General features: G+C 46.0%; 1 protein-coding gene across 1 annotated transcript in view; it reads right to left on the bottom strand.

The window, feature by feature from the left end:
- Positions 1–14,639, bottom strand: part of LOC148009097 (mechanosensitive ion channel protein 5-like) — a 243,735-nt gene that overhangs the window by 115,737 nt on the left and 113,359 nt on the right. The window contains exon 4 of the mRNA XM_087673813.1: positions 14,439–14,579. Within this exon, the coding sequence (XP_087529939.1) occupies positions 14,439–14,579 (141 nt within the window). The remainder of the gene's footprint in view (positions 1–14,438; positions 14,580–14,639) is intronic.

The following is a 14,639-nucleotide window of genomic DNA, read 5'->3' on the forward strand; positions in this document are numbered from 1 at the left end:
GCCAATACCATACCTCGAAGAGGGTATAAGGGCCAGAAGTGGCAAGAAAGGCCACATTGTGTATTGCAGGGTTTCAGGAGAGCAGGAGAGAAGCGAGGAAATCCGCTTCGATCTTGGCATCAAGGAGATCGTCGGCTAGCCTAGGTAATTCTACACCTTCCCCTACAGTAGTAGGACCAATCTGGAGTTGCACAACAAGGGGGAAGACCCCCAGCGCCCTGCACGTCGAATTTTGCGAGCTGCGGCAAAAACACGCGCGGCGTTCGGCGCGTCCGAGTCACGTCGACTCTGGTCCGAGGCCCAGACTCGGCCCTCGGACCACCCGGCCCACTTGGCCAAACCCTAGTCGGCCTCGGACCGTCCGAGTCAACCCATCCGAGACTCAAATTCGGCCCTCGGCCACGTCACACATTCGGGCCTCGGCCCGGCCGAGTGATCCCGTCCGAATCATCCGAACTTCGCCCTCGGCCCATGCGCCTCGGACCGTCCGAGTGATCCACTCGGACCCTGCAATTCGGACCTGCTAGGCCGAATTTAGATTTTCTCAAATTTTAGCCTAAAGACAGTGAAATTAACCGAGAAACCATATAGAGCAGAAACCATATCACAGCTCCATTGCCGAGCTGAAACTGAGAGTAAGTGGTTCAAATTTGGCTATAAACAGTCCTCCAAATTGTGCATGGCTTTTACCGTAACGGCCCTGCGGGCCGAGGGGGACTGCCTTCCCCGGACCCCTGTAGAGGGGGCTCTGCCCCTCCGCACCTCCCCTGGGTAGGTTGGAGAGAAAACGCGCGCTGTGACGGGTCCTCCAAATTGGACCCTAGTGTAGCAATGGCTCTACACGAGCATGGAGTCTCACTTGCAATAGAGCAACCAAAAGCCTATACCCGAACAGAGAGAAACAGAGACCCTAGAACATCAATGGGCCAATCTAGCCATCAAGGGTAAAAAGGCCACACCACGAGAACACAAAGACATTGTGTTCAAATCGTGTCTAGTCAGAGCAAAATGCAGCTTCAGCAAGCTACAAATGCGAAGATGACTAGACACGACACTCTTGACGAGAGATGTACCTTGAATAGCACTGCACTGACGATCCAAGACAGCAGTGGAGAATCCACATCTGGTCATGCAGTCGAGAACTCAAGGGCATCTGTCAGAAGGCTTAAATTTACAAGCCAAGACCCGGAAGATCAAGACATGGTACCACCTGCTTATCTTAGGGTCAAACTCACCGCGAAAAGAGAGCATACTATTGATGCTCTAATTGATGAAGGAGCAGATTTTAATATCTTGACCTATGAATCATGGACCCTACTAGGCCAACCAGAGCTCACACCGACTGATGCAACTCTTAATCCTTACGGGGAACACCCACAAGCACTTCTAGGGAAGTGCAGAATCCTTGTGACAATTGAAACAGAAAGCTTGCCACTCCTGTTCTATGTCCCTCCCAATAGCGAGAATGGTGGAAAGGAAATCCTCCTAGGAAGGCCCTTCAAAAAGGCTACCAAGTGTGAGGCTGATTACGTAGCTCAGAGGATACACTTGACATTACCAGGTGTGAGGATAGTCACGACCTTTAGCAAGGGTGACCTCAGCAAACCTCGAGGGAAAGGCAAGGAAGGTGCTGACGCCCGGTAACGAGAGCAAGGACTTGTTGGAAGAGTTAATACAAGCACAGGTCGAACAACGAGAGCCAGTGAGTGAGGCCATGCCTGAACCAAGAAGGTCAAGAGACAATGCCAAGGACAGGCTTTGGACTTACAAATATCGTAGAAGACCCCAAAAGAAGCCCAAGCCTTATAGACGCAAGCGTCGATGGAGAGCTAGCACAACGCCACGATGGATATCCAAGGCGTGGCTTCGGGCTCAAGGGTATTATGCAGGCAACCGATGGATTTGGGTGCCAAAATCCCTTGCTAAACCTCCGTGGTCGACTGAAGGCCGTATCGTATCAAGAGCAAAGAAGCGTAGGAGGAGATCTAAGCGAAAAACCAAGTCTCGAGTCAACAACAGTGGAGTGACCGAGCCCCTCATGGTCGAAATAAAGAAACCAAACGGGACCAATCGGAGGGTAGATCCTCGGCCTAGTGTGCTTGGCAAGCAGATGCCAGATGTAATCGTCGAGGATACGCAGAAGCCGCTAGTGGCCAAGGAGCTTTTGATTTCCCAAGAGGATAGCAAGCATCATAGGCACAACATTGCTCAAGGCAAGGTTGAGCGCTCAACAAAGCAAATAGCACAATCATCTAATAGCCACGAGCAAATCTCCAAGCCAGTGTCAAAGCCACTTAGGAGTCCTAAGTCTCCTGCACCCTCTTCCCCTACACGGACACAGGAAGCACAACACTCGTCAGGCACGGCTATGCAATCCCAATCTCGACCTACATCAAAGCTTCCAAATGTCCAAGAGGCAAGACACGACACCATCTGTGGCTCTCGGCCCAAGGTTATGCCTATGCGACCTAAGGTGGCTAGCTCAACTGATTCTTGGCCTACACAAGGAAATGCTCTAATAGCAACGACCACTTCTAATTGCCCTAAGGACTTGACACCGCAACCCACCAAGGGTAGCCAGCCCACTCAATTAGCTGCTACTACTTCCAAGCAGGAATCACAGCAGTCACAGCCCTTAGCCGTGATAAGACCCCTTGCGGACAGTGTCCTTAGTAGTTCCTATTAAAGAGGTGTCGCAACCAACTTCCTCGAAAACTCCTGCACTTTCAAAGTGCCTAAAGCCTAGGCTGGAGGAGTTAAGCTCAAGGGAGTTGGCTGAAGGGCTAAACCCTCCGAAAAGGGAGGTAATTGTATTCTCACAACCTAGCAAGGCTATTCGGCAGGCCACTGCCATGGCCCGTACGGACACACTAGAGGAAGAGAATGCGGAGGCCCAACCAAGCACATCAACGGATGATCTAGTTCAGGGTCCTGAGTCGTTGAGCGATGCACCTTCATTGACCAAGAAAAAGAGGAGAAAACAACGAAGGCAACAACAATCACAAGTGGTTGTGGACCCCAAGAACATTGAGACGAAGGGCGCTGGAGAGCTGATGAACAAAGCATCGAGTTCATCCACCAATGAGCCCACTGATGCCTCTCCTAATAGCGGTAAAACCTCAGACACATCGGTGTGCTCTGAAAAACCAAAGCAACCGTTGCCATCAACAGTTAATCGCAACACTCTATCCACTGACAATAGAACTCGCATTGACCAATCAAGAGTGGATACAACGTCGTCACAACAAGGTGACAAATCTATACCAGTCACATCTGAGAAGAACCATGATAAAATAGCAACAAAACCTCAGGAGAAACGTGAGAACCCCAAGAGCATAAGAAATCCTAGCGCTGATCAATCTTGCTCATCTAGGCCTGAGCGCCCAGCCATGCTGAAGCCTAAGGAAACTCTTAGAACTTTGCATGAGATAGCAACCGAGCAAGCCCTCGTTGAACATAGAAGTGTCACAGAATGCTTAACTAAGTTGGATGCTAAGCTCAAAGTGGTCGCACGTGTCTACGTCCTTGCGGACATGGGCACAATCCCCAAGGAGCAGCTTGGAGATTACTTGACCTTCCCTTTATCTTGGGAAGAGCAGGAACATCTTAACGAGCACTATGACAGGCTCCTGTATGAACACATGCGACTCATCTCTGACGAGGAAGCCGACGAACTGCGCTTAACTTTCACGTTCAATGAAGTGCTCTGCCGACCGAATCTCGTAGACATAGAGCAACTAAAGCGACTGTCAGCAGGCCAGAGTCAATTTGAGCAGCGTTGGTGCGAAAGCCGCGTTGTAATGGCCGAACTAGGGGCTCAGATCATGACGGCTCAGAAGAGAGATTGGCCAAATAGCGGTCTCAAAGAGACCCAACCTATGTTTCACCAACTTCCCTTCGAGTGCTGACTGCCATCCGGGGTATGGACTTAGCTGGAACTAGGCTACAGGGCCCCTTGATTAATAAGGTTCTCACTGAGGAGGAGTTACATATTGCCAGTAGACTCGGTCAAGGTTCCATGCTACTCGACGTGGCAAAATATCTATCAGTATTAAGTAAGCTGCCGCGAATACTAGATGCGTGTGCCACGCTCCGGTACAACCCCGAGTTCTACATTTGGTTCTTATCCTCGTGAAGTGACATGGATTCATGAATATGTATATAAATAAACACTGCTTTTTGTATCACCGTGTATAAACAACGTCAACACACACAAGCAATGATAGTCAGGCGCAGGGAGAAGAGTGGGGTCAGATAAACTAAGCTCCTCAAGTCCACCTCTCATCACGCATTTAAAAGCCGTGTGACCAGCCCCACCTCCAAGTCAAGGACATGCAACCCACATTGCCGCCATGGAAAGCCTTGACCAACAACTCTGATGGTGTAGACAGGGTGTAGTCCCTTCCAATACACCTGCTTCCCTTTTTGGTCTATCCTTTCGAGGATGTGCCCTGTCCCACTCCACGACAACCAGTCCACGCGACTTAGCACAAACTAATATCCACTAATAACTGGAGGCAACGCGAACACTAGCATGAGGGCCATTCCTCTACAACAAACACCGCATGCCTCACCCCTCCCCTTCTTGTCATATGCGCTTCATAAACCACACTAAAATCCCTTCCATGCAAACAGTTGTATCCTATATCCAGGTCTAACCCTTGGATCGCATCTTGCAGGCTTCCTTTTTTGACGGAACGCATGGAGAATCATGGAGATCTGGCATGCAAAGACGCTCTTCGCAAACGACGGGAGCATATGGCACGGGCCCCTCCACCGGAGCGCTATGTGCCCACCATCAAGAGGTATGCCAAGAAGCGAGGCCCTAAGCGACACTGTCCAGGGCGAAGGCCGAAGAGTCCTCGAGTCAAGAAAGTCGAGACTCAAAACGCGCAACAGGTGGCAGCACTAGTGGCACAAACCCCCAGCTCACGCTCGGGCCCCAGATGCTCAAGGGCAGAAAGGGCAGCTCGGGAAAGAGAAGAATTTAATGAATTGTTTAAAGACATTCTGGAAACGGTAGCGGGCCGGGACTACACCATTCATGTCCCGGCCGACATGTTCCCTACCCAACCCCACAGGAGCCCCACACCAGCAGAGCTCCAATCACCCGGCCACCCAGACTCGCCCCGCCTCGTACAAATAGAGTAGCCCCATGTTGTATAAAGGGCTTATCAAATGCTACTTGGCCATCACTTTTTGTCTTTAAATAGTTAAGTGTTGACATGTTCCCAAATTGTACGAACTTTTCATATCTGCGTTTAATATATTTCACGTCTTTAACAAAAGAAAAAGCTAATCAAGCGCAGGTGATAAATGTCTAAGTCAACACCATAGAATTCAGATAAGTGATGTCTCCTTGCATTGCACTGGTTTATTATAGTTGCGGCATATACCATGCATGTACTCTCATGAAGCGACAAGTGGATACAGGATGAGACAGGTCTTTGGGGCGAAAGTGCTCAATGCCCGATCACCGCAAGACCATCGACCCACAAGGAGCCGCGGCAAAGCCACGCTGCCGAAAGCACGTATCGCCCTTGCCAACCGCCCACATCGCATGGCCCAAACCACATTCATGGGCCACGCTCCCTTTCTGGGTCAAGCTCTATAGTTGGTTCTCGGCAGTCATTACCTCAATCGTACCAACATCGCGTGTGTCGCAAGGAGGTTTGCAATATCTCAAGTGTGTCTCCCCATCTCAACAACTGCTTCTCTAACAACGAGGCTAGGGCACAATCATCATTGTACTATCCATTTCCTGAGCCTTTGAAACTTGACATTTTCCAACCCATTGAAAGGCTGATAGCCTCAACATATTGTAATGGTTGTACTCAGGCAAGTCCGGAGGGAAAAAAAAAAAACGAATGAAAAGATAAGAAGCACCCACGATCACAGCACAGCACCTAGGGGTCCTCAAATTAGGTACGTCTAGTGACCTTGGTCGACTGGCTTCGTCCCTACTCCCCTAGCCCTTTACCATCACCCACAATTGTTCAGGGCACATCAAGGGCAGGACATACCTGGGGAGCTTGTCTCGCCTATGGTTAGACCTATCACCCTGACCCACTTGCATAATCCCCTCTTACACTCTGCCTTAATACCATTGCAATCCATTGTGATAAGCACCGCACGCTTGGCCATGAAATGTACCCCGTCCTCATCAACCAAGTCCAATAGCTTCCTGCTATACCGAAAGTGCGGTGTCCCTGTATTCAGTTATGCTCCATCATGCAGTCACAATGTAAAGGATGTCTCATATACCTTCACGTGTACTTCTTCTCAACATGGACAACTTTGCTTCATCCAGACATTGTTATGAGAAACTAGCCCACGGTCTTCTAACTATGTAATATCTAAGTATGCACGAGCACTTACATAATATCTGCACCGAAGTATATACACAGTTTGGATCCTCAAGTGCAGGACAATACTCTCAGCTTGCTTAGAGTTCGACCTGTCTCCCAAACTAATCAAATATGTCTTGTGCACGACAAGAAGACTAGCACTACCCCTGAGACCACACGAGAGGTTTTCAAATGGCAGGTATTGCAGCCTCCAACGAAATTTCAATCGCTCTTCTGCGACACCAAACCCTGCATGCTTATCCCTTACCATTCGACAAGTCCGCAAAGAATCGACATGTGCAGAATCCCCAACAAACCAACACTTGTGCTGGCCGTCAATGCAATCCCAAACACAAATTAGCCCTACCGCCAACTCCAACAACCTTCCACCCGCCACCTTGGCCACCAACAGGCCCCAGGACCTTCTTCCACACCACCGCCAACACTCCTCCACAGAAACCATGACCGTACTTGTCACCCACGTCTTCGGTGCATGCTACAGCCTGCTACCTACGACGGTGAGTTCCATGGGACTGGCACTCGTCTAGGAGAGGGGTAATGTTAACCCCAACACGAAGAAAGCAAAAGGAAGTGGAAAAGACGCAAGGCAAAGGCGGAAAAAAGGTAGCCCGACTGAAGAAAGAAGAGGAGAAAAGGCTAAAAGCGCAAGGGCAACCTTAAAAGTCCAAGGCAAAGGCAAAAGGGAAAATGCGCATTTTAAAATAAAAAGGCGCACCCTGAAATCTTGTAAAAGAGCGCCGGGCTCTCACCCGTGCAATTTGTAAATGTAGACGGGCGGTGGAGAGGAAGCTAGGAAGATAGAAGGACAATGGAAAAAAGGGCCTAAGCCGGCCATGTAAAAAAGGGAAAAGGGGATGACCGCCCAAAAGGGATTTAGGGTTTTGTATATAAAGTTGAAAAGTGAATGAGAAGCTCATTCTTGTGTGTGGCCAAAAGTAGCTCTCCTCTTCTTCTTCTTTTTCTTCTTCTTGCTTGCTTGAGCTTGTGCTTGAGAGAGGGAGTGTAAGAGTGTGAGAGTGTGAGGGAGTGAGTGCGTGAGGGTGAGGGACCGAGGAGGAGAAGCTCTCCATCTTCTCCTCTCTTCTTCTCTTCTCTTCTCTTCTCTTGTCTTGTCTTGCTCGCGGCAATGGAGCTTGGAGCATGGAGCTTGCTTGAAGCTTGCACTTGGATCGTGGAGCTATCGGAGTGCGCGGGAGAGAAGGTAACTCAAACGGCACGGAGGTAAGCTGACTACACCCGTAGATATGGATGGCGCGTCGGTTATGTGAGAGGTAGCCATTAGTGCTTGGCTTAGAACGCTTGAAACAATAAGCGGTCCGTGGGTCTTGGCGGTTGAGTAAAAGTTCCCACACATGGAGAGCATATCATGAGGATATGCATTTTTGAAACCTCACTTAACATGTGGATTAATTTTTAATCACATGGTTAAGTGAATGTTGCACATGTGAGGTGTATCTAGGGTTAGAGTAAATTCATGAGCCCGGGAAGCAAGGAAATCACAGGATGTCAAAGTAAAAGTTGCTATAAGTTATGCCGCACAGGTACTTGGTAGTATCTGGTGCTAGTTGTTGACTGAGATCATTCATTTGGCCATAAGTGTCAAGTGATGACACTAGAGAAGTGATGTTTAATGATACTTCACACCAATCTGATGGTCAAAGATGGCGCAAAGACACTTAGGGATGGAAGTTGCCTAGCCAATTTAATTATTGGCCAGTCAGATTTTTTTTAGGGCACCGAAATAATTATTAAATTAATTTTCAGTATTTAAAGGCTGAAAATTAATATTTAATTATGAATAACATTGGAAAAACCATTTGGGAAGGTTGCCACTTGTCAAAAATGCCCATGCAAGTCTGAAAAACGTCTTTAAAGATTGGAGAGAGGCATTTTTAGTGTATTCAGCTTGCAAGAAAAGGGAGAGGAGATGCAGTTGGTCTGATTTGCAGCCATTGGAGAACCTTCTGAGGTAGCCAAGGGTAGGAAAAGGCCAATCAACAAGTGACAAAATTTACAGGCTGTTGAGATAGGGCAGCTGCAATAAATGAATGATTTTCTTTAGTTCTTTGCATCCACAAGTTGTTGAGACAGGGGATCATCAGTAAATGACAAATTTTCTTTAGTTCTTCACAAAGAAAGTCTGAATTTTCTCTCTCCTCAACATTCTAACTCATCTCCCAGCCTTTCTACAGCCTTGCTCCGAAGATTACAGCATTGAGATCACTAGGGGCTGAGAAATTTCAGATTTCTCCACTTTAAACCCTAATGTGCAGGGCAGAAATTCAAGTTTAGCACAGCCTTGGAAAGTGTGCCAGAAATTGCTATTTTCAATCAAATTTAAGTGGAGGGACCAGCAAATCAATGAATTTGGGGCATTTTCCATCTCCATCAAAGTAGGTGAAGGCCTATCGACTAACCAAATCAAGGGGGGGCAAATCAGATTGAAGACTTGCTAGTCATTTTGGGCAGCAAGGGAAGGTGGAATACCAAAAGGGATTGGGAGAATCCCATTCTACATCAACTTCTTCTTCAATTAATTTAAATAAATACCGAAAAGGGGCGCCAGTTTTGGGGCCAACAAGGTGTCCAATGTCCAAGATTATATGGTAAAGTGTACTTTTCAGTTTTGTGAATTTGTTAATTGCTGTAAATAGTGCTTAATAAGGTTATTTACCACCCTATCCGAGAAGGAAAGCTGGTTACATGGTTCCATTGCCGGGATACCACTCAATCCCTTGATTTGGTGGGCCCAAGGCACCTAATTGCAAGCCAAAAAAGCTTTGTGCTAGTGCTGATTTTTTACTCTCAGCTGAGAAATTACAGCAATATGTCTTCATACAGTGAGATATACTCAAGCAGTGATGATGCCTCTCAGTATGAACATTCGCATGGGAATGAAAAAAATGCAATGCCTAACCTTGGACAAGGCTCAGACCATGGACACCAAGCTGAAAATGTTGCTTTTGGACAAGATGCACAGCCTTCAGGGCATAAGGAGGCTGATGACCAGCAAAGTGAAGAGGAATTTGATGACCAGTTCAAGAATCGGATGAGGACAGTAGCATATCTCTTTGCTGAATTGCTGAAGGATCCTCAATTTACTTGATTTTTGAATGCTCCAAAGAAGGACAACAAAGGCAAGAAGAAGAATATGTTTTTTACACCTTCGGGACAACATGATGCACTGAGGATAATGCCAAACCCTTCATTTGAAGCTCCCAAAGATGCCAAGGAAATAAAAGAGTTGGTACCAACTTGACACCCAAAGGGGCAAAAAAGGACTATAATGAGGGTGGAAAAGCAGTGAAGTTTAAGTTCTTCAGGGGTGTACAAGATAAGCTGAAAGCTTTGACTTTCATTCAGCAGTTTGATGCAGCCTATTTAGGGGGAAACTTCACGGAGTCCTCAAAGATTTGAAAGACAACCACTTTCTTGAAAGGGAATGCATTACAGTGGTGGTCCACTCTTTTGATGCAAGGTAGAGCACTCTAACCAGCCTTCCTCCTCGGATAGGGTAGTAAATAACCTGATTAAGCACTATTTACAACAATTAACAAATTCACAAAATTGAAAGTACACTTTACCATATAATCTTGGGCATTGGTCACCATGTTGGTCCCAAAATTGGATAAAAGCCACAAAATAGTACTAACCACCCAATGACTGTCTGCATAGGGCCATATACATCTGAGTGCACTAACTGTAACCTCGCTGTGGCTCTAAAAGCAACATCACGGGGAAACGAAAACTGATGTATTTTTCCCAAAATACATCCCTCTCATAAGTGCTTAGGAGGTCTCTCCAAGAGAGGTAATCCATCAAGCATATGTGTACGTTGTAAAAGCATCAAGCTACCATAGTTTACATGCCCCATGTGAGCATGCCATAACTCCGCCTGTAACATAGCAGGAGTAAGAGTGGATGCTAAATAGGCCAACTGATCAACTGAAATAGCATCCAACTCATATAACCAAGACCAAAGTCATGTGTTCCTTATCTCTCACCATGCATCTATCATCATCAAAGGTGACCTACAAACCACACCGTGCCAAAGGAGAAATAGATAACAAATTCTTCTTTATACCTGGCACAAGCAAGGCACTCCGGTAGGTGGAGAATTGAGCCATCAATGGCTGTGACCACAATCTCCCCAATACCTCCAACAAGGTATGATGCATTGTTGGCACACTACAAAAACTTACCAACTGGGATTACACCAACACAAAAGCAAATTAATCTCTGGGAGATGTGATGTGCCTAGAAGCACCACTGTCAAAAAACAATGTGCATGCATCCTCAGTAGAGCTAAATACTCTATCAGCCCAAGAAGAGTCATAACTACATGTATAAAAACAATAGTCCCTGTTTGCAACAAAGGACGTTGACTCAAAAGCAGTGGAAGGAGCATCAAAAACAAACATCCCTAACTCCTTCTCCTTGGCTATGCGCTTTCTACACTCAATGATATAGTGGCCTAGCTTCTTGCAATAATGGCATTTTCCCTTCTTGGCTTGCATACCCCCTTGTTTCTTATTGCCTTGTGAAGTGCCTGAAGTCCCAAAGCTCTGCGGAGAATTCTTTGCTTGGCTGCCCTTGCCCTTCTATCGTGCCATATAAGCCTGCTCAAACGCTATAACATCCACACCACTATTTCTTCTTGTTTGCTCCTCCTCTAAGAGCAAACTGACCAGCTAAAGGAAAGTAAGTGGCTATGGGAAAATCCTCATGGTGAGGCTCAAGGCGGTATGAAATGCCAAGTACGAGAGCGGCAATGAATTCAATGTTGTAGATATCATCTATGCATCTGAGTAATACTCATCAACATTCATAAGTTGCTCATGCAAGTCCTGAATTTTATTTAGGTGATCTTGCATAGAATCACCCTCATCCATCTTCAGTGTCTGAAGCTCTTTCTTCAAGAAAGAGATGGGGGTCTCATTCTTACCAGCAAACATCTGCTCCAAGGTCAACCAAGCTACTCGTGAAGAAGCTGCAGACCGAATGTGAGGGATGATTAACCGCTGAACTGCCAATGCAATCAGCGACAAGGCCTATGCATCCCATGTATCCCATGCCCTTTGTGTTGCTGATCTTTGGGGAAGTGGCTGAGCAGGAGCCGACTAAACAGGCTGAGTTGCCCATTGTCCACGTCCTGCTGGAGGAGTAGCAAGAGCCACAACTCCGGGCTGGCCTAACTTCTTCACCGCTAACATATTCCCAAAGATTCTTCGCAATCAGCACATTCTTCATCATGAAGGACCAAAGTGAATAGTTGTTACCATCCAACCTGTCCTCCTTGGATACATAGGTAAATACATTACCTCCCTGATTTGCCATGATAAACAATGCCAAAAAGAGCAAAAGAGCAATGTCTCTAGCTGGACCAACCTGGAAATCTCAAAATTTTCAGAAATTACAGCAAGTAATTTGCTACAATTAGCGAATGAAGCACACTCTGTCAAAACTGTCTGTAATGCACACAATCCAAGGTGCAATAAATGCTCGGCAACACTATAGAAGCAAAAGCCCCAAAATTTATTGCCCCAAAATGCTCGAGCACAATCTATTTCAGATTGAAATTGTAGTACATGTACCAATGTCTTCATAAAACCCAAAAGCCCCAAAATTCTTGACTTATTTGCCAAGAAATTTCTACATTAATCGTGTCCCAGCACGTATTGAGAATGCTTGTTCCTGCCCAGGCAAAAGCCTTTTCTCCAGAAATGAATCTAAAAATAAAAAAGTATTTTTTAAAAAAAATTGTACCTCCAACAATATGTGATGGAGGCTCGTTGGAGTAGCCAGGCTGGTGGCACAAGAAACAATCGAGCTAGTGGTGGGAGCAGCTGAAGGCGGCGGCGGCCTAGGCAGGTGGCGCGCTGGGACCTGGCGGCCAGATAGGCCAAGCGGCGACTGGCGGTCTGGGCGTCGCAGGCTGTAGGGGCAGCGCTGGACAACGCAGGTGGCACAGGAACGCAAGCGGGCGCAACTGGTGGGGCAGCTGGTACAAGGTACAGCTGTGGGAGCTAGCACTGGCTGGCGGGAGCTGCTAATGGGGCTACTAGCTAGCACAGCTGGCTGGCTATTCCAGCTGAAGGGGCGCTGGGCGGCGCAGGCTGCAGATCCCTGATACAGGGCGGTTCGAGCTGACAGGGACTCCCTGAACCGAGCTGTACTTAGGAGCAGATTGAGTTGTACACAGCTCTGATACCAAATGTGAGAGCTGGAGTGGATCAAAGCTCAATTGAGAGTGAAGTAGACAATGTGGAGAGTGAAAGCACGACACCCAATGCAATAGACTGAAAGTGTGTGCTGAAAGTACAAAGTACAACCCTTAAACCTTAGGGAGGGTTGTAAGAGGGTGTTTACACCCAAAGTGTGTGAAACACGATAAGTGCCCGAAACTATGTAACATAGGCACATAAAATAAAGAGAATAAATTTGGGGGGAAAACCTCTCGTACGGAGAGTAAAAAGTGCCCCAGTGTCCTACTAAAGATCACCGACACTCCTCTATGAGTGTAGGCGTGAGTAAAACCCAACATGCTCCAGTAGAATCCCATGTTTGTATGTCTTGTTAAGTCTCAAAGATGTGCACAAATGATGGTCACCTTTTTGTGATTACAATTTAAACCTCTCTATAGAATGCCCACATAAACATCATTCCTAGCTCGGAGAATCTGCAGTATAAATACTTTCAAGCTACTACTTGGGCCAGCATGAGATCATCCTCTACGTATATATTTTCTCCTTTTGGGGATCTCCTCTTGGCAAGGAAAGCTTTCCTCTTACTCAAATTGGAATGTAGCCTCATCTTTATAATATCTTCCCAGCTATTCACACTCGTTTGAAGGGTGTCTCCTCCATTGAGTCTCCACTCTTTCCATCCCACCACATGCACATGCAAAGCTCTAAATTTCCTTATTTTCTTCTCTTCTACTGCTGCATTTACAAATTCATCTTTGCTTGATGGGGTCTTCTTCACCACTTTAATTATTTTGAATTTTCTTATGCTTCCTCTTGAGCTTTCCTTGCTATTGTTGCACATGCATTAAGTTCTTGCTTCATGCGTGTTTTCAGCTCAAAATTTTCATTTTTTACACTCAAGCATGGTTTCCATGATTTCCATTTCCTCTTTATTGAGGATCTTAAGCTGATTTCGTAGTTGGCCACTTCATTTCTCAATTTTTCAATTACCATGTTTCTCTTTGAAAGGCACGCCTCACTGTCTGCCTTCCATGAGGTGAACTGTGCCCACATCTCATCATCCACCTCTTTCCGTACTTGCATGCTTATTTACATTTCTTGCCTCATTTTTTGCATGCCTCATTGCATAGAATGTTCATGACTTCTTTCATGTTAGCAATGTCTCTATCCTGAATTTTACAAAATATCTCAAACTGCTTCGTGCTTTTTTGTGTGTGGCTGTCTTTAATTTTGTTAAGGCTACTCCATGGCGATGACTTGCAGTTTTCAGGTCGTGAGAGTCATATGCATTGCTTTTATCTTTAATGTTATTTCCATCATCCCCCCCACTGGAGATTTGATCAGAGTTATTCATGAACATGTGCAATAATTTGGGTCTCAGATGTCAGTTTGGCCTTTTATAGACATCAATATTGCTTTCTTTCTTTTTTGGTTTCTTTCATTTCAATTCCTGATTTAAGCTTGTTGGGCCCAAACTTGGTCCAAACCCAACAGATGTAGCACTGTCAAGGCAGCATTGTAAAGCTATAATTTTAGTGTTATGAGTGTGCTTATTCAATGTCCTAGAAAGTACAATACACCTGCTCTAGCTGTAACAAGCAATGATGGCTAAATCAACACCTCAAGTGATGTAGCTTCTACTTTGTTGCTTAAGTTGGTCTGACTGAACAATTTTCTTGGAGAAATTGATGAGGCCCAATAGCCTAAACCATGAGTCAAGCTAGATATTTTTCACAAGCATCTCTATCCTATCAATTTTAATCAATAAAGGATACCCTAACAGCCTTGTAAGATGGCCCTACATAAAAACACTTCAAATATCATACCAAACACAAGTTCAATGTTTTTTTTGAAACTAATGCACCTTCTTTGCAACAATCTTTGCTTGAACTTCACTATTTATCGTAGCAGCTCCCTTTTCATGGGGCAACAATGAATGATGTGCTTTTAAATTTGTATTTCTCACAATTTTCATCAACCGTTTGAGTGTCCAAAGGGGAACAGTCTGAAAAAAAAAACACACAATTTTAGAGAAGCTAACAGGTCTTTTCTAAGCAATTATTCA

This window comes from Lygodium microphyllum, unplaced genomic scaffold, assembly GCF_053477565.2.
Source record: "Lygodium microphyllum isolate KBCC unplaced genomic scaffold, Lygodium_microphyllum_v1.1.10 scaffold_40, whole genome shotgun sequence".
Taxonomy (NCBI): Eukaryota; Viridiplantae; Streptophyta; class Polypodiopsida; order Schizaeales; family Lygodiaceae; genus Lygodium; species Lygodium microphyllum.